Source organism: Petromyzon marinus, chromosome 53 (assembly GCF_048934315.1).
Source record: "Petromyzon marinus isolate PM22_M1 ecotype Great Lakes invasive population chromosome 53, UKy_Petmar_22M1.pri1.0, whole genome shotgun sequence".
NCBI classification, from domain to species: Eukaryota; Metazoa; Chordata; class Hyperoartia; order Petromyzontiformes; family Petromyzontidae; genus Petromyzon; species Petromyzon marinus.
In genome coordinates, this window is record NC_133719.1 from 2391507 (window position 1) to 2416098 (window position 24592).

The 24592-nt window shown below is 54.4% G+C and overlaps 1 protein-coding gene across 1 annotated transcript; it reads left to right on the forward strand.

Annotated features, from left to right (window-relative positions):
• Window positions 1–23672, forward strand: LOC116937786 (leucine-rich repeat transmembrane protein FLRT1-like). The gene is made up of 3 exons (XM_076051895.1): window positions 1–636; window positions 4477–4728; window positions 18072–23672. Exons 1-3 carry the CDS (start codon window positions 1–3, stop codon window positions 20226–20228), a joined length of 3045 nt encoding a protein of 1014 aa, XP_075908010.1. The 3' UTR covers window positions 20229–23672.
• Window positions 23673–24592: the final 920 nt, after the last annotated feature.

The window sequence follows — 24592 nt, forward strand, 5'->3', positions numbered from 1 at the left end:
ATGACATCTCCAGTCGAAGCCACAACACCCAACGCAGCTTCCAAGCCACAACAGTCCAGCCAACACCATCCACACCGCCGACACAACCACCACGAACACCGCCAACACAACCACCACCACCACCAACACAACCACCACCACCACAACCAACATCACCACCTGCAGCACAGCCACCACCAACACAACCACCACCAGCAGCACAACCACCACCAGCAGCACAACCACCACCTACAGCACAACCACCACCACAGCCAACATCACCACCAGCAGCACAACCACCAGCAGCCGCAGCACAACCACCACCAACTCCACAGCCACCAGCTGCATCAGCATCGGCCCCACATTCTCCACTTCCCATTGCCGCAGCTGCTGCTGCTCCTGCTGCCGCTGCTGCTTCTCTGCGTACCGCCGACGCCCTGCGTGGCGATGTCGGCAGCGGCAGCAGCCTCCTCCTCCTCCTCCTCGTTCGCGTCGTGCCCGGCGCCGTGCCGCTGTGACCGCAGCTTCGTCTACTGCAACGACCGCGGTCTCGCCTCCATCCCCGCGGGTCTGCCGCGAGGCGCCACCACCCTGTACCTGCAGAACAACCTCGTGAACAGCAGCGGCCTGCCCGCTGATCTCAGCAGCCTGCTGCAGGTGCGGACGTGGGGGTGAGGAGGTGGGGGAGGGGGTCGTGGGGTGAGGAGGTGGTGAGAGGGAGACTGGGTGGAGGAGGGGCGAAGTGAATGGCTGAGTTGATAAAGTGGCTGAGTTGGTGGTTGACTGCGGCGTGAACGAGTGGGTGAACGACTGAGTTGTTGAATGGGTGAACGAGTGGGTGGTCGAGTGAGTGAATGAGGGGGAGAATGAGCGAGTGGATGAATGAGTGGGTGGTCAAGTGAGTGAATGAGTGGGTGGTCGAGTGGATGAATGAGTGGGTGGTTGTGTGAGTGAATGAGTGGGTGCTTGTGTGAGTGAATGAGTGGGTGGTTGTGTGAGTGGGTGCTTGTGTGAGTGAATGAGTGGGTGCTTGTGTGATAAATTTTTGTGCAGCCCATGGGCTTGTAATTACCAACACGCTGTTCCGGCATCGGCGCATCCATACAACATCATGGATGCATGCCGGGTCCAAGCAAGAACATCTGCTGGACTACATAGTGACGGACCAGCGAATGCGAGCCCATGTCCTTGACACCAGGACCTACCGTGGAGCTGATCTGCCCTCTGACCATCGACTAGTCATCTGTAAGATGCGCCTGCCATTCTTCCACTCCGGTGGTGGGTGTACACCCAGGACCCCATTCCAACCTAAAGTGGCCTGGTTTCAGTTATCTGATGAAAGTTGCAAGCGAGAATTTCATCATCGCTTGCGGCTGGGATTGGCATCGTCCCCGACTCCTCCTGAAGTCGAGGGTAAATGGGCGAGGTTTAGGACTGTGACTCATGCAGCTGCAATGGCTGCTTTGGGTACGCGGTCCAGACCTCCCCAGACACCCTGGATGACAGAGGAGTTGTTCAGGATGGTTGAGAAAAAGCGACAGGCCCACTGTCATCGGCTACAGAATCCCAGTGCAGAGAATGAGGAGGCTTACCGCAGCCTTCGCTCGGAGGTTCGGAGAGCCGTGAGGCGCTGCAAGGATGGGTGGTGGTCGCGGGTTGCTGAGGAGATGGAGTCTGCCTCAGTGGCCCGTGATCACAAATCTCTATTTAACTCCATCAAAAAAGTAACCTGCAGCGCCACACCTATTACCATCATTAGGGGAAAAAACGGTGATCCAATTTCCGACCCCCAGGAACAGGTTCGCAGATTTGCTGAGCATTTCTGTGAGGTCCTGGGGGAGGGAAAATCCCTCAGCCAGGAAAACATCGTGGCACAAAGTGAGGATGACCCTGCTGAGGCTGCGGTGCCTCAAATATTGGATGAAGTCACCCCCTGTGAGTGGCTGGCTGAGGTGCCATCTGCTGAGGAAGTATTGAAGGCGATCCGGAGTCTGAGACCAGGAAAGGCAGCGGGCAGAGATGATCTCCCAAGCGAAATGCTGAGGGAGGGTGGCGTTTGTGCACAGACTGCCCTATATGACATCATAACAACAGTCTGGACCACTGGACGGGTTCCGCAGGATTGGAAGGATGCCCTGGTGGTCCCCCTTTTTAAGAAGGGGGACCGCACAGACTGTAACAACTACAGGGGCATCTCACTCCTCAGTGTGCCGGGAAAGGTCCTGGCAAGGATTATTCAGCATCGCCTTGCCAGGCACGCTGAGGAGAGGCTTGCGGAGCCCCAATGCGGTTTCAAGAAAGGGCGGTCCTGCACAGATGCCATATTTTTCTGTCCGTCTGCTACAGCAGAGGTGTAGGGAATTCCAACAAGACCTACATCTCTGCTTTATTGACCTGGTCAAGGCCTATGATACCATCAGTAGGCCTGGGCTCTGGGTCTTTCTTCGTGCTTTTGGAGTACCTGACCGTCTGCTCACGATCATTAAGGACCTTCATGATGGTGAGCGGGCCCGGGTAAAACTACGTGGCCGGGAGTCAGAGCCATTCCCTGTACACCTTGGGGTGCGACAGGGATGTCCTCTGGCTCCCACATTATTTAACATCTATTTTGACCACGTAGTTCGTGAAGCCTTCAATAGCTGTACCGGGGGAATCTCCATATGGTACAGATATAATGGGAGGCTAATCGATGCCCGGGTGCGGTCAAGGGATGGCTCCCTATTGCTCAACCATGTTATGTATGCTGATGACTTGGTAATAGCTGCTCAGTCAGAGGAGGAGTTGGAGACGCTGCTGCTGAGACTGGAGCGTGCCACTAAGAGGTGGGGCCTTACCATCAGCCCCACCAAAACTAAGCACCTGCCTGGGTATTTTGTACCATCGGACACTCCACCCCCACAACTCCCAATCGGTGATGGGGCAGTTGTGGAGAGAGTGGAGAGTTTCCCATACCTGGGCAGTGTGCTTATGACTGGCTCCAGTTTAACAGCAGAGGTCTCACTCCGAATCAGTCGAGCGGCAATATCTTTTCATCGGTTGCGTAACGCTGTGTGGAAGCTACCTGGTCTGTCGCTCCGCACTAAGCTTCAGGTCTTCTCGGCCACGGTCATTCCCTCCCTTCTCTACGCTTGCGAAACGTGGACCCCCCTAATGGAACATCTTCGCCGGTTAGAAACATTTAGGCTGGCCTGCCTACGATCCATCCTGGGTTTAACCAGACTGGATTGTGTGAGGAGCTCACAAATCCTTGAAAGATCTGGGCAGGGTCCCATCGGTGAGCTCCTCCGGCAGGCAAGGCTGCGATGGCTGGGTCATGTAGCCCGCATGCCCAGCCACCGCATGCCGAAACAGCTTTTGTTTGGCCGGATTGAGGGGGCTAAGCGGGCGCGGCACGGGCTAGAGAAGAGATGGAGTGATGTGGTACAGGAGGACGTGGAGCTGAGTGGACTTGCCGATGACTGGTACCAGCGGTGTCAAGATCGGCCTCTGTGGAGGAGGCTCGTGAAGGATGCTACTGGGCAGTTGGAGGCAGCCGCCCTCCAACAACAACGGAGGGCGGAGGAGCGACGCTCAGAACAACGAGCGGAGCGCCGGGTGGCTAAAGCACAGCAGGTTGGCACAGTAGGGGGCACAGGTGGTGCATCAGCCAGTCATCTCAGTCAGTCGACCCGTGGCACCTGGGTCTGCCCCGTGACCTCCTGCCAGCGGGCGTTCGACACTTCACGTGGCCTCAGGGTGCACATAGCCTGGCACAAGCGTCGTGGTGACGTCACCGCCACTTAGTGGCGAATGGCGGTTGTTGTTGTTGTTGCTTGTATGAGTGGGTGGTCGAGTGAGTGAATGAGTGGGTGGTTGTGTGAGTGAATGAGTGGGTGCTTGTGTGAGTGAATGAGTGGGTGGTTGTGTGAGTGGATGAGTGGGTGCTTGTATGAGTGGGTGGTCGAGTGAGTGAATGAGTGGGTGGTCGTGGGAGTGAATGAGTGGGTGCTTGTGTGAGTGAATGAGTGGGTGCTTGTGTGAGTGAATGAGTGGGTGGTTGTGTGAGTGAATGTGTGGGTTCTTGTGTGAGTGAATGAGTGGGTGGTTGTATGAGTGGGTGGTCGTGTGAGTGAATGAGTGGTTGTGTGAGTGAATGAGTGGGTGCTTGTATGAGTGGGTGGTCGAGTGAGTGAATGAGTGGGTGGTTGTGTGAGTGAATGAGTGGGTGGTTGTGTGAGTGAATGAGTGGGTGGTTGTGTGAGTGGGTGGTTGTGTGAGTGAATGAGTGGGTGGTCGTGTGAGTGAATGAGTGGGTGCTTGTGTGAGTGAATGAGTGGGTGGTTGTGTGAGTGGGTGGTTGTGTGAGTGAATGAGTGGGTGGTCGTGTGAGTGAATGAGTGGGTGGATGTGTGAGTGAATGAGTGGGTAGTTGTGTGAGTGAATGAGTGGGTGCTTGTGTGAGTGAATGAGTGGGTGCTTGTGTGAGCCCGTTCACCCCCCCCCCCCCTGCCCCTGCAGGTGGACATGGTCTACCTGTACGGCAACGAGCTGGAGGTTTTCCCCTCGAACCTGCCGCGGAACGTGCGCGAGCTCCACCTGCAGGAGAACAACATCCAGACGGTGTCGCGCGAGGCCCTCGCCCGCCTCCACAGGGTGGAGCGCCTCCACCTGGACGACAACTCCATCTCGAGCGTGGGCGTGGAGCGCGGCGCCTTCCTCGAGTGCCGCTCCCTCCGCCTCCTCTTCCTCTCCCGCAACCACCTGAGTCAGGTAGCCGAAACTCCGCACCCTTCCCCCCAGCCACGCCCACTCGGCCACCCGCTCTGCCATCCACTCAGCCACCCAATCGTTCACCCACTCAGTCATCCAAGCAGCCACCCACTCAGTCATCCAAACAGCCACCCAATTGTTCACCCACTCAGCCACCCACCCAGCCACCCACTCACTCAACCACCTATTCAAGCACCCATTCAACCACCCACTCAGCCAACCACTCAACCACACACTCAGTCATCCAAGCAGCCACCCACTCAGTCATCCAAACAGCCACCCAATTGTTCACCCACTCAGCCATCCACCCACCCAGCCACCCACTCACTCAACCACCTATTCAAGCACCCATTCAACCACCCACTCAGCCAACCACTCAACCACCCACTCAGTCATCCAAGCAGCCACCCACTCAGTCATCCAAACAGCCACCCAATTGTTCACCCACTCAGCCACCCACCCAGCCACCCACTCACTCAACCACCTATTCAAGCACCCATTCAACCACCCACTCAGCCAACCACTCAACCACCCACTCAGTCATCCAATCTCTCGAGTGACGTCATCCCGGTGCGTTACAGGCAAAGACAAAGACCCCTCCCCCTCCTCCACCCGTGTAGCCTCAATAGACTGCCGGGGCAAGTGCTGTGAGCGAGTGACACCTCTGAAGGCCGGCAATGGGCAACACGTCTCCCCGGTGGCGATGTTCTGACAGGCTGCACCAGGAACTCATTTGAGGCTGAGTTGACCTAGGGGAGGTCCGGGACCGGTTCAGATAATTATCGTGACCGGGTCGCCGGATTTCCTAGCGCAGCGCGCTAACTGCTCCTCCTCCACCGCTCCCTACTCCCTGCTACACACGCACACACGCACACAAGCACACACGCACACACACACACACGCACACACACACACGCACACACACACACAAGCACACACACACACACGCACACACACACACACACGCCGTGTTTATTTCGGCAAGGAAAGTCTCAAGACTCAAGCGACTTTTGAGATGCCACGGTGGCTAGGAGATGTTGACTACCTCGCCAGGTATACAGGAGGTCTGTGTCTCACTCTGTAATCATCATCACGGTGGCTATGAGATGTTAACTACCTCGCCTGGTGTGCAGGAGGTCGTGGGTTCTATCCCGACCCTGACGCCTGCTGCTGCTGTATATTTGTAGTTTGCATCTCTCTCTCTCATCATCACGGTGGCTATGAGATGTTAACTACCACGCCTGGTACACAGGAGGTCGTGGGTCGATCCCGACCCTGACGCCTGCTGCTGTGTATTTGGAGTTTGCGTGTCTCTCTCATAGTGGTGGCGTGGATTTTTCTTCGGGTCCTCAGGTTGTTCCCTCCACATTTAGAATCAACATCGCCACGCGTTCAGAGTACTCGTCTGCTGCTATAAATGTCCAGACGATGATGATGGTGATGATGGTGATGATGATGGTGATGATGGTGATGATGGTGATGATGATAGTGATGATGGTGATGATGGTGATGATGGTGATGAGCCCACTTCGTTGAGCTGTCATTTGTGATGACCAGGTCACTTCTGAAAAAATAGCCACACAGCTCAGTGGGGCCTTGCCTGGTAAAATACTAAAATAAAATAGTGGAAATATATTCTTGTTTTTTTCGGTAAAGTCACGTAGAAGGAAAATAATAAAATAATACAAATAAAACATAATAAAATAAAATTCTCACGACGTTTCGGCCACAACACGACATAGACGTGTAATGTATAATGACTTATTGTTAGTAGCTCAGCTTAGTGGAGAATACATTGAGTACATTGATTATATTGATGTAGTTTATATTTAGTTATTTCACATCGGTATATTGTATGATAGTTGGGTAGTTGCATTTCTTTAGCGTCAATATACTAAATGTCTCTGTTGATATGTAAACTCTGACTTTAACATAGCCACTTCCGTGACCAGTTACATGCTAATTCCTCACATTAACATCATGCTAATCTCCCGGTTACATGCTAATTTCTGACTTTAACATCCTGCTAATCTCTCACATTTACACAGCTACTTCAAGGCTACATTCTTCTGTTGATATGTAAACTCCTTTGTCAAGGCGCTCTGCTCCTCCCACCCAGCTTAAAAGACGCTGCCAAGCTTAGCAGTGTTCATTGGAGCGCTGTCTTCCCAACAGTTCTGTTTCTTCACCTGAGGAAGGCTACTTTTTTTGTGGCCGAAACGTCGTGATAATTGCATTTTATCATGTTTTATTTTTATTATTTTATTATTTCCCTTCTACGTGACTTTACCGAAAGAACCAAGAAGATGATGCCGCGTTTAATGTCGAGGATTGTGTTGAGGGTCGAGGCTGAGTTTATGGTTGAGGGTCGTGTTTATGGTGAAGGGCCGTGTGGAGGGTCGAGGGCCGTGTTTCAGGTCAAGAGCTGTGTTTAGGGTCGTGAGTCATGTTTTGGGCCCAGGGCTGTTTCATTGTCGTGGGCCGAGTTCATTGTCGAGGGCAGTGTTCAGGATCGAGGGCCGTGTTTACGTTCAAGCGTCGTGTTCAGGGTCGAGGGCAGTGTGAAGGGTCGAGGATTCTGTTTAGGGTAGAGTGCAATATTCAGTGTCGAGGGCTGTGTTCATGGTCAATGCTTGTATTCAGGGTCGAGAGCCATGTGTACGATCGATGGTTGTGTTTAGGGCCTAGGGCTGTGTTTAAGGTAGAAGGTCGTGATTAGGGTTGAGGGCTGTGTTTAGCGTCGAGGTTCCTGTTTTGTTTCAAGTGTTTATCATCGAGGTGTGTGTTTAGGGTCGATGGCCGTGTTTAGTATTGAGGGTCGTGTTTAGGATCGAGAGTTGTATTTCAGGTCGAGAGCCGTGTTTAGGGTGGAGGGTCGTTTGGAGGGTCAAGGAACGTGTTTAGAGTCTAGGTTTGTGTGTAGGGTCGAGGCTGTGTTCATGGTCAATGCTTGTGTTGATGGTCGAGGACTGTGTTTGTGTTCGAGGGAAGTCTTTAGTGTCCAAGTCCTTGTGGAGGGTAGCGGGCTGTTTTCATGTTCGAGGGTCTAGGTTTGTGTTTAAGTCCAAGGGCTGTGTTTAGGTTCGAGGTTTGTGTTTAAGTCCAAGGGCTGTGTTTAGGTTTGAGGTTTGTGTTTAAGTCCAAGGGCTGTGTTTAGGTTCGAGGTTTGTATTTAAGTCCAAGGGCTGTGTTTAGGTTTGAGGGTTGTGTTTAGGGCCAAAGGCTGTGTTTAGGGTCGAGGGCCGTGTTTAAAGTTAAGGGTTGTGTTGAGGGTTGTGTTTAGGGTCGAGGGTTGTGTTTAGCGTCATTGATTCTGCTTAGAGTTCAGTGTTGTGTTTAGTGTCGAGGGTCGTGTTTAGCTTCGAGTGTCATGTTTAGGGTCGTGTGTCGTGTTTAGGATCAAGGGTGGTGTTTAGGGTCGAGGGTTGTGTTTAGGGTTGATGGCCGTGTTTAGGTTGGAGGGCCATGTGTAGGATCGAGGTCATGTTCAGGTTCGAAGGCTGTGTATTGGGTCGAGGGCCATGTTTAGGGTGGAGGGCCGCATGTAGGGTTGAGGGTTGTGTTCAGGGGTGAGGGCCACGTTCATGGTTGATTGCCGTGTTCAGGGTCGAGTGCCGTGTTTAGGGTAGAAGGCCGTGTTTAGGGTTGAGGGTTGTGTTCAGGATCAATGATTGTGTTTCGGATCGAGGGCCATGTTCAGGGTCAAGGGTTGTTTTCAGGGTCAAGGGATGTGTTCAGGGTTGAGGGCCATGTTTAGGGTAGCTCGAGTGTTTAAGGTTGAGGGCTGTGTCTAAGGTGAAGGGTTGTGTTTTGGGTCAAGGCTTATTTTTAGGATCGAGTGCCATGTTCACTGCCAAGGGTTGTATTCAGGGTCGAGGGGTATGTTTAGGGTCGGGGGATGTGTTTAGGGTCGCAAGACGTTTTTATGGTCGAGGGTCGTGTTTCGGGCTGATGGCCCTGTTTAGGGTCCAGGGCCATATTTAGGTTCTCAGGTCGTGTTTATGTTCCAGCTTCATGTTTAGGGTCGAGTTGGTGTGTTTAGGATAGTGGGTCGTGTTTAGGGTATAAAATTGTGTTCGTGTTCAAGGGTTGTTTTTAGGGTCTCGGGTCGTGTTTAGAGTTGAGGGTTGTGTGTAGGTTCGAGGCCCATATTCAGCATCGAGGGCTGTGTTCAGGGTCAAGGCTTGTGTTGAGGTTCGAGGACTTTGTTTATGGTCGAGGGCATTCTTTAGTGTCCAACGCATTGTATAGGGTCGTGGTAATGTTCAGGTTCGAGTGCTGCGTTCATGGTCAATGTCCGTGTGTAGGGTGAAGGGCCCTGTGTAGGGCCAAGGATTGTGTTTAGCGTCAAGGGTTGTGTTTAGAATGAAGGGCCATGTTCAGTGTAAAGGGTTGTGTTCAGTGTCGAGTTCCATGTTTAAGGTCTTGAGCCGTGTTTAGGGCCAAGGGATGTGGGTAAGCTCGAGGGCCATGTTCAGAGTCGAGGGTCAAAAGGGTTTTGTTTAGGGCCAAGGGTTGTGTTTAGGGTCAAGGGTTGTGTTTAGGGTCAAGGGTTGTGTTTAGGGTCAAGGGTTGTGTTAAGGGTCAAGGGTTGTGTTTAGGGTCAAGGGTTGTGTTCAGAGTTGAGGGCCGTGTTTAGGGTTGATGGCCATGTGTAGGGTGGAGGGTCGTGTTTAGGGTCGAGGGTTGTCTTAGACTTGAGGGTCGTGTTAACGGTCGAGGGTTGTGTTTAGGGCTGAGGGCTGTGTTTATGGTCGAGGGCCGTATTTAGGGTCCCGGGTTGTGTTTAGGGTCGAGGGCCGTATTTAGGGTCGAGGGTCGTGTTTGGGTCTAAGGTCATGTGTATGGTCGAGGGCCGTATTTAAAGTTAAGGGTTGTGTTGAGGGTTGAGGGCCGTTTCTAGGGTCGAAGATTGTGTTTAGGGTTGAAGGTTGTGTTTAGCGTCGAGTGTCGTGTTTAGGGTCATGGGTTGTGTTTAGAATCGATGGCCGTGTTCAGCAATGAGGGGCGTGTGTAAGGTCAAGGGCCATGTTCAGGGTCAAGAGTTGTGTATAAGGTCGAGGGGTGTGTTTAGGGTCGAGAGCTGTGTTTAGGATTGAGGTCCGTGTTTAGTGTCAAGGGCTATGTTCAGGGACGAGGTGCATGTTTAGGATCGAGGTCCATATTTATGGCCAAGGGCCATGTGTATGGTCAAGGGACATGTTCAGGCTCGAGTGTTGTGTGTAGGGTCGAGGCCAGTGTTTAGGGTTGAGGGCCGTGTTTAGGATCAAGGGTTGTGTTCAGGGTTGAGCCCCGTGTTTAGAGTCGGGGGCCGTGTGTAGGTTGGAGGGCCTTGTGTAGGTTCGAGAGCCGTGTTTACTGTCAAGGGTCGTGTTCAGGGTTGATGGCCCTGTGTAGGTTCGAGGGTTGTGTTTAGGGTCTAGGGTTGTGTTTAGGGTTGAGGATTGTGTTTAGGGTCGAGGGTTGTGTTTAGGATTGAGAGCTGTGTAATGCGTCGAGGGTTGTGTATTTGGGGCATGGGTTGTGTTTAGGGTCAAGGGATTGTGGTTAGAATCGAGGTCCATGTTCAAGGTCCAGGGCCATGTTTAGGGTCGAAATTTGTGTTCAGGGTCTAGAGCCATGTTTAGGGTCGAGGGCCGTGTTTAGGGCCAGGCGCAGTGTCTAGGTTCTATGGCTGTGTTCAGGGTCTATGGCTGTGTTTAGGGTCAAGGGTTTTGTTCTGGGTCGAGGTCAGTATTCAGTGTGGATGGCCATGTTTATGACCAAGGGCCTTGTGTAGGGTCGAGGGCGGTGTATAGGGGCAATGGTTGTGTTTAGGGTCAAGGGTTTTGTTTAGAATCGAGGTCCATGTTCAAGGTCAAGGGCCGTGTTCAGGGTCGAGGGGTGTATTCAGTGTCGATGACCGTGTTTAGGGTCAAGGGCATTGTTTAGTGTCAAGGGCCATGTTCTTGGTCGAGGGCCATGTTCAGAGTCGAGGTCAATGATTCGGATTGAGGGCCATAGGCCAAGGGCCGTGTGTAAGGTCAAGGGCCATGTTTAGGGTCGACTGTTGTGTTGAGGGTCGACAGTTGTGTATAGAGTCGAGGGTTGCGTTTAGAGTCAAGGGTTGAGTTTAGATCGAGTCCCATGTTCAGGGTCGAGGGCCGTGTTTAGGGCCAAGCGTCATGTCTAGGGTCGAGTGCTGTGTTCAGGGTCTATGGCTGTGTTAAGGGTCAAGGGCTGTGTTCAGAGTTAAGGTTCGTGTTCAGTGTTGATGACTGTGTTTAGGGCCAAGGGCCTTGCGTAGGGTCGTGTGCCGTGTTCAGGGTCGAGGGCTGTGTTTAGAGTCAATGGTTGTGTTTAGGGTCAAGGGTTGTGTTTAGAGTAAATGGTTGTGTTTGGGGTCAAGGGTTGTGTTTAGGTTCAAGGGTGCTGTTCAGTGTCGAGGGGCATGTTTAGGGTCTAGGGCAGTATTTAGGGTTAAGGGCCTTGTTTTGTGTCAAGGGCCATATTCAGGGTCTAGGGTCATGTTCAGGGTCGAGGTCCATGTTTAGGATCGATGGCCATGTTTGGGGTTGAGGGCTGTCTTCAGGGTCAAGAGTTGTGTTTAGGGTTGAGAGTCGTTTTTAGGGTCCAAGGCTGTTTTTTGGTCGAGGGCCATATTCATGGTCGAGGGCTGTGTTTAGGATCGAGGAGCTTGTGTAAGGTCAAGGGCCATATTCAGGGCCGATTGTTGTGTTGAGGGTTGTGTTTAGGGTCGAGGGCCGTGTTTAGGGTTGTGGGTCATGTGTAGGATCGAGGGATGTGTTTAGGGTAAAGAGTTGTGTTTAGGGTCGAAGGCCATGTTCAGGTTCGAGGTCCATGTTTAGGATCGAGGTCCATATTCATGGTCGAGGCCATGTGTAAAGTCAAGGGCCATGTTCAGGTTCAAGTGTTGTGTTGAGGGTCAAGGTTTGTGAATAGGGTCGAGGGCAGTGTTTAGGGTCAAGTGCCATGTTTAGCATCAAGGGTTGTGATCAGGGTCGAGGGCAGTGTTTAGGGTCGATTGTTGTGGTTAGAGTCCAGGGTTGAGTGTAAGGTCCAGGGGCCATGATTTGGGTCTTTGTCCATGTGTAGGATCGAGGGTTGTGTTCAGGCTTGAGGGCCGTGGGTAGGGTCCAGGGCCATGTTTTGGGTCTATGTCCATGTGTAGGATCGAGGGTCGTGTTCAGGCCTGAGGGCTGTGGATAGGGTCCAGGGCCATGATTTGGGTCTATGTCCATGTGTAGGATCGAGGGTCGCGTTCAGGCTTGATGGCCGTGGATAGGGTCCAGGGCCATGTTTTGGGTCTATGTCCATGTGTAGGATCGAGGGTCGTGTTCAGGCTTGAGGGCTGTGGATAGGGTCCAGGGCCATGATTTGGGTCTATGTCCATGTGTAGGATCGAGGATCGTGTTCAGGCTTGAGGACCGTGGGTAGGTTCCAGGGCCATGATTTGGGTCGATGTCCATGTGTAGGATCGAGGGTCGTGTTCAGGCTTGAGGGCCGTGGATAGGGTCCAGGGCTATGATTTGGGTCTATGTCCATGTGTAGTATCGAGGGTCGTGTTCAGGCTTGAGGGCCGTGGGTAGGGTCCAGGGCCATGATTTGGGTCGATGTCCATGTGTAGGATCGAGGGTTGTGTTCAGGCTTGAGGGCCGTGGGTAGGGTCCAGGGCCATGATTTGGGTCGATGTCCATGTGTATGATCGAGGGTCGTGTTCAGGCTTGAGGGCCGTGGGTAGGGTCCAGGGCCATGATTTGGGTCGATGTCCATGTGTAGGATCGAGGGTTGTGTTCAGGCTTGAGGGCCGTGGGTAGGGTCCAGGGCCATGATTTAGGTCGATGTCCATGTGTAGGATCGAAGGTCGTGTTCAGGCTTGAGGGCCGTGTGTAGGGTCCAGGGCCATGTTTAGGGGCGATGGTTGTTTTAAGGGTCGATGGTTGTGTTTAGGGTTGAGGGTTGTGTTTAGAGTCAAGGGTTCTGTTTAGAGTCAAGGGTTGTGTTTAGAGTCAAGGGTTGTGTTTAGAGTCAAGGGTTGTGTTTAGAGTCAGGGGTTGTGTTTAGAGTCAAGGGTTGTGTTCAGAGTCAAGGGTTGTGTTTAGAGTCAGGGGTTGTGTTTAGAGTCAAGGGTTGTGTTCAGAATCAAGGGTTGTGTTTAGAGTCAAGGGTTGCATTTAGGGTCGAGGGTTGTGTTCAGGGACGAGGGCCATGTTTTGCGTCGATGGCCGTATATATGACTGTGGGTCATGTTCAGGCTTGTGGGCCGGGTGTAGGGTCGAGGGTGGAGTATAGGGTCGAGGGACGTTTTTAGTCACTATGGCCGTGTTTAGGTTCAAAGCCCTTGTGTAGGGTCAAGGGCCGTTTTTAGAGTTGTGGGCCATGTTCATGGTCGAGGGGCATGTTCAAGGTCGAGGGATGTGTTTAGGGTCAAGGGTTGGGTTTATGGTCAAGCGTTGTGTTTAGGATCTAGGGCCGTGTTCAGCGTCGAGGGGCGTGTTTAGGGTCGAGAGCAATGTTTACGGTCGAGGGCCGTGTTCAGGGTCATTTTCAGGGTCATTTTCAGGGTCGAGGGCCATGATTACGGTCGAGGGCCATGATTACGGTCGAGGGCCATGTTCAGGGTCGAGGGCCATGTTGAGGGTCAACGGTTGTGTATAGGGTTAAGGGCCGTGTCTAGGGATGAGGGTTGTTTTTACGTTCGAGGGTCACGTGGAGGCTCGAGTGTCGTGTTTAGGGTCATGGGTCATGTTTATGGTCATGGGTCGTGTTTAGGGTCGAGGTTTGTGTTTAGAGTCAAGGATTGTGTTTAGGGTCACTGGTTGTGTTTAGGGTCACGGGTTGTGTTTAGGATCGAGGGCCATGTTCAGGGTCGAGGGCAATTTTTTAGGCCAAGAGCCTTGTCTATGTTCGAGGGCTGTGTTGAGGGTCTATGGCTGTTTTCATGGTCAATGGTTGTGTTTCCGGTCAAGGATTGTGTTCAGGGTTGAGGGCCATGCTTATGGTCGAGGGCAGTGGTCAGAGTTGAGGGCCGTGTTTAGTGTCAAGGCCAGTGTTTACGGTCGAGAGCCGTGTTTAGAATAAAGGATTGTCTTCAGGGTCGAAGGCCGTGTGTAAAATTGAGGGTTGTGTTCAGGCTCGAGGGCCGTGGGTAGGGTCAAGGGCCATGTTTTGCTTTGATGGCCGTGTGTAGGGTCGAGTGCCCTATTTAGGGTCTAAAGCCCTATTTAGGGTCGAGGGTTGGGTTCATTGTTGAGGGCCATGTTCAGGGTCGAGGGCCATGTTGAGGGTCAACGGTTGTGTATAGGGTTAAGGGCCGTGTCTAGGGATGAGGGTTGCTTTTACGTTCGAGGGTCACGTGGAGGCTCGAGTGTCGTGTTTAGGGTCATGGGTCATGTTTATGGTCATGGGTCGTGTTTAGGGTCGAGGTTTGTGTTTAGAGTCAAGGATTGTGTTTAGGGTCACTGGTTGTGTTTAGGGTCACGGGTTGTGTTTAGGATCGAGGGCCATGTTCAGGGTCGAGGGCAATTTTTTAGGCCAAGAGCCTTGTCTATGTTCGAGGGCTGTGTTGAGGGTCTATGGCTGTTTTCATGGTCAATGGTTGTGTTTCCGGTCAAGGATTGTGTTCAGGGTTGAGGGCCATGCTTATGGTCGAGGGCAGTGGTCAGAGTTGAGGGCCGTGTTTAGTGTCAAGGCCAGTGTTTACGGTCGAGAGCCGTGTTTAGAATAAAGGATTGTCTTCAGGGTCGAAGGCCGTGTGTAAAATTGAGGGTTGTGTTCAGGCTCGAGGGCCGTAGGTAGGGTTAAGGGCCATGTTTTGCTTTGATGGCCGTGTGTAGGGTCGAGTGCCCTATTTAGGGTCGAGAGCCCTATTTAGGGTCGAGGGTTGTGTTCATTGTTGAGGGCCATGTTCAGGGTCGAAGGCCATGTTTAGGGTCGAGGGTCATGTTTAGGGTCAAAGGCCGTGCTTCGGGTTGAGGGACATGTTCAGGGTAGAGGGCCGTGCGTAGGGTTGAGGAACATGTGCATGGACGAGGGTCATGTTTAGGGTCGAGGTCCATGTTTAGGGTTGAAGGCCATGTGTAGACTCGAGGGCTGTGTGTAGGGTTGAGGGCCGTGTGTAGGGTTGAGGGCCGTGTGTAGGGTTGAGGGCCATGTGTAGACTCGAGGGCCGTGTGTAGGGGCGAGAGTCATGTTCAGGGTCGAGGGTATGTTTAGGGTCAGGTGCCATGTGTAGGATCGAGGGTTGTGTTCAGTCTCGAGGGTATGTAGAGTCGATGGCCGTGTTTAGGGTCAAGGGCCGTGTGTAGGGTCAAGGGCCGTGTTGAGGTTCAAGGGCCGTGTTCAGGGTCAAGGGCCGTGTTTAGGGTCAAGGCTCTCGAATCCAGCTGTCTGAGGGAAGAGAGGGAATGAATTCTCACGAGAAGCGATCTGTCTCATTTGTATGCATGGATGTTGAACTTCTTTCGTACCATACTTAGCCAACCGTGCTAATCGGAGGTGCGGAGGGCAAGCACACCAAAGTAAATGCAAAAGTTCTAAAGGAACGAGTTTGTCAATCGAGATAATAATTTTAAAGTGCGTAGCTTCAGTGGCTTCCAGTCGGCCGCATAAGCGCCTCTAAAAGTGTTTTCGATGCGGTGATCACCGTCTTTGTACGATGGCCAGCCAAGAGGCGCCACTGCGTGATTTCGGGAGCGTTTGATGCAAAGTTCCGTGAGTAAACATCACGGACGAGGCCACGATCTCTGACGATGTTGATCGAGTTCGTCGGGCCCACAGAGCACGCGAGTGAGATAACCCCGTCTCAGTTACAAATGACCGCCCTGTTAACGTGATGAAGGGTGATGAGTCGCTCTCCGTGTGTTGAGTGTTTGTATTTTGTGTGGTGTGTGTATTGTGTTTGTACACCGTGTGTATTGTGTTCGGTATATGTGTGTATTGTGTGTGTTTTGCATGTGGTGTGTATTGTGCATGTACTGTATGTCGAACTTATTTCGCACCGCTCAAGCCAACCGAGCCAATCGGAGGTGCGGGGTTATTGTGTGTGTATTTACGTGTGTATTATGTGTAGTGTGTGTATATTGTGTATTGTGTAAATTATATGTAAATATTTTGTGTATTGTATGTGCATTGTGTGCATCGCGTGTGTGTGTGTACTGTGTATTCTGTATGTATGTTTATCTTCTTTTGCACCATACGTAGCCAACCGTGCTAATCGGAGGTGTGTATAGTCTCTATTGTGTGTGCATTGTGTGTGTATTTTGTGTATGATGTGCATCGTGTGTGTGTTGTGTGTGTCTTGTGTATTGTGTGCATCGTATGTGTGCGTGTATTAACGTGTATTGTGTGCATTGATGTGTGTATTGTGTATGTGAATTGTCTGTACAGACATACATGCTCACCTCCGTTTATCCCTCTCACGTTATAGTGAGTAGTCCATCACGTGCTGGACTCACGTTGTAGCGGGTAGTCCATCACGTGTTAGACTCACGTTATAGTTAGTAGTCTGTCACGTGCTAGACTCACATTATAGCGAGTAGTCCATCACGTGCTAGACTCACGTTGTAGCGAGTAGTCTATCACGTGCAGTAACTCCCTGTTTTCGCTTTAACGTGGTTTTTCTTTCATGGACAGTTTCTGCTTAACGCACACCATGCCCGCTGTAACGCAGTGAGTCTAACGCGTGATGGACTGCTCGTGACAATGCGAGTCTAGCGCGTGACAGACTACTCACTACAACGTGATTCTAGCACGTGATGGACTACTCACTACAACGTGAGTCTAACACGTGACAGACTACTCATTACAACGTGAGTCTAGCACGTGATGGACTTCTTGATACAACGTGAGTCTAGCACATGATGGACTACTTGATACAACGTGAGTCTAACACGTGACAGACTACTCACTACAACGTGAGTCTAGCACGTGATGGACTACTTGATACAACGTGAATCTAGCACATGATGGACTACTCGCTACAACGTGAGTCTAACACGTGACAGACTACTCACTACAACGTGAGTCTAGCACGTGACAGACTACTCACTATAACGTGAGTCTAGCACGTGATGGACTACTCACTATAACGTGAGTCTAGCGTGTGACGGACTACTAACTACAACGTGAGTCTAGCGTGTGACGGACTACTCGCTACAACGTGAGTCTAGCACGTGACAGACTACTAACTACAACGTGAGTCTAGCGCGTGACGGACTACTCGCTATAACGTGAGTCTAGCACGTGATGGACTACTCGCTACAACGTGAGTCTAGCACGTGACAGACTACTCGTTACAACGTGAGTCTAGTGCTTGACCGACTACTCACTACAACGTGAGTCTAGCACGTGACAGACTACTAACTACAACGTGAGTCTAGCACGTGACAGACTACTAACTACAACGTGAGTCTAGCACGTGACAGACTACTCACTACACGTGAGTCTAGCACGTGACAGACTACTCGCTATATGAGTCTAGCACGTGACAGACTACTTGTTACAACGTGAGTCTAGCACGTGATGGACTACTAACTACGTGAGTCTAGCACGTGACAGACTACTCACTACAACGTGAGTCTAGCACGTGACAGACTACTCGTTACAACGTGAGTCTAGTGCTTGACCGACTACTCACTACAACGTGAGTCTAGCACGTGACAGACTACTAACTACAACGTGAGTCTAGCACGTGACAGACTACTAACTACAACGTGAGTCTAGCACGTGACAGACTACTCACTATAACGTGAGTCTAGCACGTGACAGACTACTTGTTACAACGTGAGTCTAGCACGTGATGGACTACTAACTACAACGTGAGTCTAGCACGTGACAGACTACTCACTACAACGTGAGTCTAGCACGTGACAGACTACTCGCTATGTGAGTCTAGCACGTGACAGACTACTCGCTATGTGAGTCTAGCATGTGACAGACTACTCACTCTAACGTGAGTCTAGCACGTGACAGACTACTCGTTACAACGTGAGTCTAGCACGTGACAGACTACTAACTACAACGTGAGTCTAGCATGTGACAGACTACTCACTACAACGTGAGTCTAGCACGTGACAGACTACTCACTCTAACGTGAGTCTAGCACGTGACAGACTACTCGTTACAACGTGAGTCTAGCACGTGACAGACTACTAACTACAACGTGAGTCTAGCATGTGACAGACTACTAACTACAACGTGAGTCTAGCACGTGACAGACTACTCGCTATGTGAGTCTAGCACGTGACAGACTATACAACTACAAACAACACCTCCCCCACCACCACCGCCGCTAACGGAGCCAACCACACTTCTACCCCGCCCCTTCCCCCTCCCCCCTCCAGGTGCCGGAGCGCCTCCCCACCGGCCTGGAGGAGCTCCGCCTGGACGACAACCGGATCGGCCACATCGATGGCGAGGCGTTCGCGGGCCTGGCGAGCCTCCGCCGCCTCGTCCTCGATGGCAACCTTCTGAGCGACGGCGCCTTGTCGGCGGACACCTTCCGCCGCCTGGGCTCGCTGGCCGAGCTGTCGCTCACGCGCAACTCCCTGGCGGCGCCGCCCTCCGGCCTGCCCGGCGCCAGCCTCCAGCGCCTCCACCTGCAGGAGAACCAGCTGAGCCGCATCCCCGCGGGCGCTTTCGCGGGCCTCGGGCAGCTGCGGCGACTCGACCTCTCCAGCAACAACCTGAGCCGCCTGCAGCCCGGCGCCTTCGAGGGCCTCGACTCGCTGGCGCAGCTGCTGGCCCGCAACAACCCATGGCGCTGCGACTGCGCCATCGAGTGGGTCCGCCGCTGGCTCAACTCGCGGCCCGTCAACGCCCGCGGCCTCATGTGCCAGGGGCCCGACGAGGTGCGCGGGATGTCCATCAAGGACCTGGCGCCCGAGTCGCTTTCGTGCTCCGCGAGGTCGGGGGGCGGCGACGGCGCCAGAGGGGGAGCCGGGAGGCATCAGTCGCGGCTCACGAAGCAGCAGCAGCAGCAGCAGCAGTCAGGGCCACGGCTGCCCGGGGAGGCATCTCGCCCCTCGCCGTCCGACGGCGGCGAGTCGGCCCTGGCCACCGACAAACCGCCTCCGTCACAGTCCCTCACCGAGTCCGCCACCGGTACCGGTGGCGCTGGTGGTCCCGGTGCCGGTGCCGGTGGCGGGAAAGGTGGAGCGAGCGGTAAAGTCGGCGGAAGCGGCGGGAGAAGAGGCGCCGCGTTCAACAACAACGACGACGGTGGCGGTGTCGGCGGCGGGAACTTCACCATGACCGTCCACCCGGCGGGTGAGGGCAGCGTGGTGGTGGGCTGGCACGGCCCTCCAGACGTGACGGCCTACCAGCTCACGTGGTCCAAATCGCCGCCGCAGCGCCGGCCGCCGCCGCCGCCGCCGCCGCCATCATCGCCGCGCGGCCACCGGGAGGGCGTCGGCAGCCCCGGGAGGCCGGCGGTGGCGCCGGTGCGCGAGGCCCTGGTGGCGGCCGACCGCTCGCGCTACGTGGTCACGGGCCTGGAGAGGGCTGCCCTCTACACGCTGTGCCTAGCGCCGCTGCGGCGGCCCCACCGGGCGCGGGCGCCGCCGCCCCCGCCGTCCCGCAGGACGTGCGCGGATGTGAATGCCACGGCGGGCATGGCTCCCGTCACCGCCAGGATCTCCGAGTTCCCCAATGGTGGTGATGGTGGCGGGGGAGGAGGAGGAGAAGGCAAGGGGGAGGAGGCGGAGGGGGAGGAGGAGGAGGAGGAGGAGGAGAAGAAGAAGGGGGAAGGGCCCGCAGGCCCGCGGCCGGGCCTGGAAGGTGGCGGTGAGCCTTCGCAGGGCTTGACGCTGCCCCTCGCCGCCATCGTCGGTGGCGCAGCCGCCTCCGTGCTCCTCGTGGCGCTGCTCGCCAGCGCCTGCTGCTTCGTGCACCGGACCGGGAGGCCGCACGGGAAGCGGAGGAAGGGAGGAGGAGGCGGTGCCGGAGGAGGAGAAGGGAGCAGAATTGGGGCAACGGTCGGGGGAACGGCGGTCGGTAGGATGGGAGGCGAGGACGGACTCGGGCTTGGAGCCGGTTCATTCGCTGGTGGCTGCAGTGGTGTCGGTAGCGGCGGCAGCGGTGGCATTGGCTCCGCGCGAGGCTATGGGCGCCCGCGCAAGCAAGCCGACGACTACGTCGAGAGCGGCACCAAGAAGGACAACTCCATCCTGGAGATCGGCCCTCGCGCCAACTTCCAAATCGTCCCGCTCACATCGGCAGCGACCGGCGCCGCCGGCGTCATCGGTGGCGGGAGGCCCCACATTGTGTCCGGGGTCGGCGTCTGCTGCTGCCGGCACGGAGAGCGGTGCGGCCTGCACAAGGAGGCAGTGGCCATTCGGACGATCTTCCCCACCAACGGGACCATCCTGTATAAGAATGACGGGCGCAACGGAGGAGGAGGTGGCAGCGGAGGAGGCGGAGGGGTCGGCGGCGCGGTCAGCAGAGCGATGTTCATGGACGAAGGGGCGGTGGGCGACATGGGTATGGCGAGGTTGACGTGACGAGAGGCGGACGGGGATTGGTTGGTGGGGCCGAGGTTGGGGAGGTGGAGGAGGTTGTTGAGGCTGAATCTCTGGTGGATTTAAATTCGTGCCTGGGCAGCTCTGGAATAGTTAGAGGCAGTGCGCACTCACGCGCTCGTCATGCACAAGTGCATCTTTATCACTCGCAACAACCGCCGTTCGCCACTAAGTGGCGGTGACGTCGCCACGGCGCTTGTGCCAGGCTAGGTGCGTCCCAGAGGCCGTCACGAGAAGTGTGGAAGGTTGTCGCTGATGCTGGTGGGATGAGGTCACGGGACAGACCCAGGTGATATGGCTTGACTGACTGGGATGACTAACAGATGCAATCAGCTGTGCTCCCCACTGTGTCGGCAAGGCACAGTGTACAGACATGCAATCACACACACACACAGTGTATGCATGCATACATACACATGGTGTGCACAGAGGCTGGAGAAATACACGTGTTAAACCTATGGACATACAGGCGTGCATACACACGAAGTCCATAGGATACGTTCACACACTGGCATATGTGCACGTACAGACTTACACATGTATACACACACACGCAAATAGATGTTCACACGTTCTCCGATGCCCATACAAATGATCTCACGCAAACATGCACACGCGCACAATCTCTGAGTAACACGCTCCAGGTTCAGAAGATGCTCTAAATCCTCAGAATGAGCAGCATTTGTCAAGTCATCAGCATACATAATGAGTGACCAGCAGGGCAGTCATATTCCTTCACCGCACCCGGGCATCGATCAGCCTCCCCTTGTATCTGCTGCTCCAGATAGAAATTTCTCTGCTACAGCCATGGAAAGCTTCTCCCACTACGTGGTCAAAGAAGACGTTCAATAATGTGGGGGCCAGAGGACATCCCTAGTCGCAACCCCAAGGTGAACAGGAAATGGCTCTGACTCCCGGCCACGCAGCTTCACCTGGGCCTGCCCACCACCATCATGAAGGTCCTTAATGACTGTGAAAGTGAGGGATGCCGAAAGCACAAAGAATAACCCAGAGCCCTGGCCCAATGATGGTATCATAAGGCCTTGATCGGATCAATACAGAACAGACGTCGGTCTTGTTGACAACTCTGTTGTAGCAGCGGAACAGAGAATGCGGCATCATCGTCTTGAAACCGCAGTGGGGCTCCGCAAGCCTCTCCTCAGCGCACTGCCTGGCAAGGGCGGCGATGTTGAATAATCCTTGCCAGAACATTTCCCGGCCTCACACTGAGGAGGGAGATGCCCCGGTAGGTGCGGTCCCCCTTCTCGTAAACGGAGTTACGCGTCATCAAAGACAAAGATCCTCCGTATACCCTGAACAGACTGTTGGGGCAAGTGCTGTTCGCGAGCACCTATGAAGGCTGACACGGACCACGAGGGGGTGGGTGGTCAACACCACCCCTGGCCGCCTTTGTCTCCCTAGTGGCGATGTTTACACACCGCACCAGGTGCTCATTTGAGGGTGAGTCAATCTAGGGGAGGCCCAGGACCGGTTAAGATAATCGTCACTGGTGTTGGCCATGAGCGGGAATCGAACCCGGCCGCCAGGTTCGTAGCACAGCGCGCTAACCGCTACACTACCGCTCCCCACGGACGCATCATCCCACACACACACACACGCGTGTAACTCCACCGCCGTTTGCCACTAAGTGGTGGTGACGTGACCACAGCGCGTGTGCCAGTCTGGGTGCACCTTGAGGCCACGTGAAGTGCCCGAAGGCTCTCTGCTGGCAGGAGGTCACCGGACAGATCCATTCTCGGTCTCATGGTATTAGAGAGGAGTGGATGATCATCTTTACAAGAATACAACCTTTACAATAATAATGTATAACTTGAATTACTCTGCAGGGTTACGAGATGATGCCTGTAGAAGACAGTGCAACAAATAGGTTATTGCAGCATATTTGTGTTGACTATTGATTACACTTTGTGTTGTGTGTGGGCTTCACCCGGGTGACCGGATGCCTTTCACAAACTCACAGGCACCCACACACAAACGTACAGGCACCCACATTCAAATCCATAGGCGCCTACAAACAGGCACCCATACACAGGCACCCACACACAAACCCACAAGCACCCACAGTCATCCACACACAGGCAACCCACACACAAACCCACAAGCACCCACAGTCATCCACACACAGGCAACCCCCACACAAACCCACAGGCAGCCACAGGCACCCACACACAAAGTGAGGACTCTTAAGGGGGCCGGGGCGAGCCTCGTCCATCATCAAGCAAGAGCCGGGCGAGTGACCCAGCCCACCGAAACGACGGGAGAGAACGAAAACAACAAACACAGAGATACAGAGATTGCTGCGATGACGACCACCGCACCGAACGCACGGAATCACGAAGTGAGCAACAACAAAAACGATGCACAAACGCGATTCGCTGGGCCACTGGGACATTGGCTCGGGCAGGTCACCTGGAGGGGGGTGGGAAGGGGAGCGGCGGGGGGTAACGGACACAGCACACCTGGCGGATCGTGACGACAGAGCGTGTGACGCTGTACACCACGTGACTCTGGTAGTCGGGGAGAGGCTTCCGTGAGGAGGGGCTTCCTGGAGTCGCTCGTTCACTTCCTCCCTGGGACAAATGAGGGGTGGGGGGGGGGTAAGAGGAGGTGGTGGGAGGGGGGGGGGGGCGAGGGCTCACCACGTGACCTATCGGATCACCAACATGGCCACCGCCAACGCCACGTGCAGGTTTAAAACAAAGGAACGAGTGCCCGATGGGCCAGGTCGGCACTGGCGGAGCCATTGAGGGGGGGAGGGGGGGTGGGACGTGCCCCCCCCCCCCCCCAATGATCCGATCGAAATCCCTCATTTCGATCGGATCATTGGGTTTTTATTAGTAACATATCGGCATTTTGCGACCCCCACTGCCACTGTGTAGCAGATTATTACGCGCCAGGGACTCTATGAGATGATAGGACAATAGTCCGAGTCCATAACCGGCAATAAGTAAAGGCAAAGCGGTTGTTATAAGCGACTCACAGAATTGTGCGCAGTTGTGTCTACAGAGTCCACGACTTCCCTGAAGGCATCGACACCTTCAGCGAGCGCGATGCCGATCACTAACAACGCGGTTCGCAATTCGACCCCTCGATCGATGGCTGCATCATCGCCGCACACGCGTCGAATAGAGAGCAAGGGCCAAGTCCTCACTCACTGACAACTCCTTACTAACAACTCCTTACTTACTGACAACTCCTCTATCATTTGTCATTGCTGGAGGGGTTGCCCATCCCCCCCCCCCCCCCCCACCGAACAGAAAATCCTGGCTCCGCCATTGCAGGTCGGCCAATTCGGGAAGTCCTCTCTGGGAGAGGGGAGCACGCCGTGGTTGCTTTGTCCTGTCCTGCAGACGGGTGTCCTTGTAAATAAACACGGGCGAGCACGCGCGCGTGCACGCACGCACACACACACGTGGTTAACGCAGACCCACGCCACGCCCCCCGCTCCCCTAGACCACATTGCTGGAGCCGTGACGTCACCTGCAATTGACGTCACTTCCGCTGGGGGCAGTGGATTTCTGGAATTCGTCCATTGTTGCCTCCTCGTTCCCTCCTGACCAATCCCCAATCCTCTCCCTACCCCCCCTCCCTCCGTTCCCCCCCCCCCCGTTCCCTCCCCCCCCTCCCCCACCCACAACGGCTCTTCCTCTTCTTGCGATCCGCGGGGTTGGTGGTGGTGGTGGTGGTGAGGGTGGTGGTGGTGGTGGTGGTCACGGTTCGATTCCCCTGCAAAACCTTTCCGAGTGAATCGATCCGTAATGCAAACGAGAGGCGACACGGGATTGGGCACGGCGGGTCTGGCGACGCCGAACGGGGCGGCGAATCGGAGCGCGGCTCGCCGAATCGATTGCGAGGCCGGTGGTGATGGAGGCGTGCTGGGCGGCGGGGAGGGAGAAGGGTTAGATTATAATAACAATATTATATACTTACTTAGTTACGTATCCAGGTAGAGGCAATGGCGAGCCGTACAGACTCTCATTCAAGAGGGTCCTGCCGCCACTACATTGGGGTTTTTAAAAAAAATTATTTTATTTGTTGCAAAGATGCGTTCGCACCTCAACGAATGACGAGGTCGCGTTTGTTGTTCACGCGCGGTGGGGGAGGGAAACCGCACGCCACGTGCGAGGGGGCAACGCTCTATCCCTCCCCCGCGTACAGACGGATTGAACAGGCGGAGATTAGCCTTCTCCTGGCAGAGCCGGGGGGGGGGGGGGGGACGGCTCCTCCTCGATCCCCACCCACGGGTCAAGAAGGGAGATTCACCAACGCCATCCGTGTGCGATCCACCAATCCCTCGCCAAGCCGCGACGCGCCCCGATCTCGCC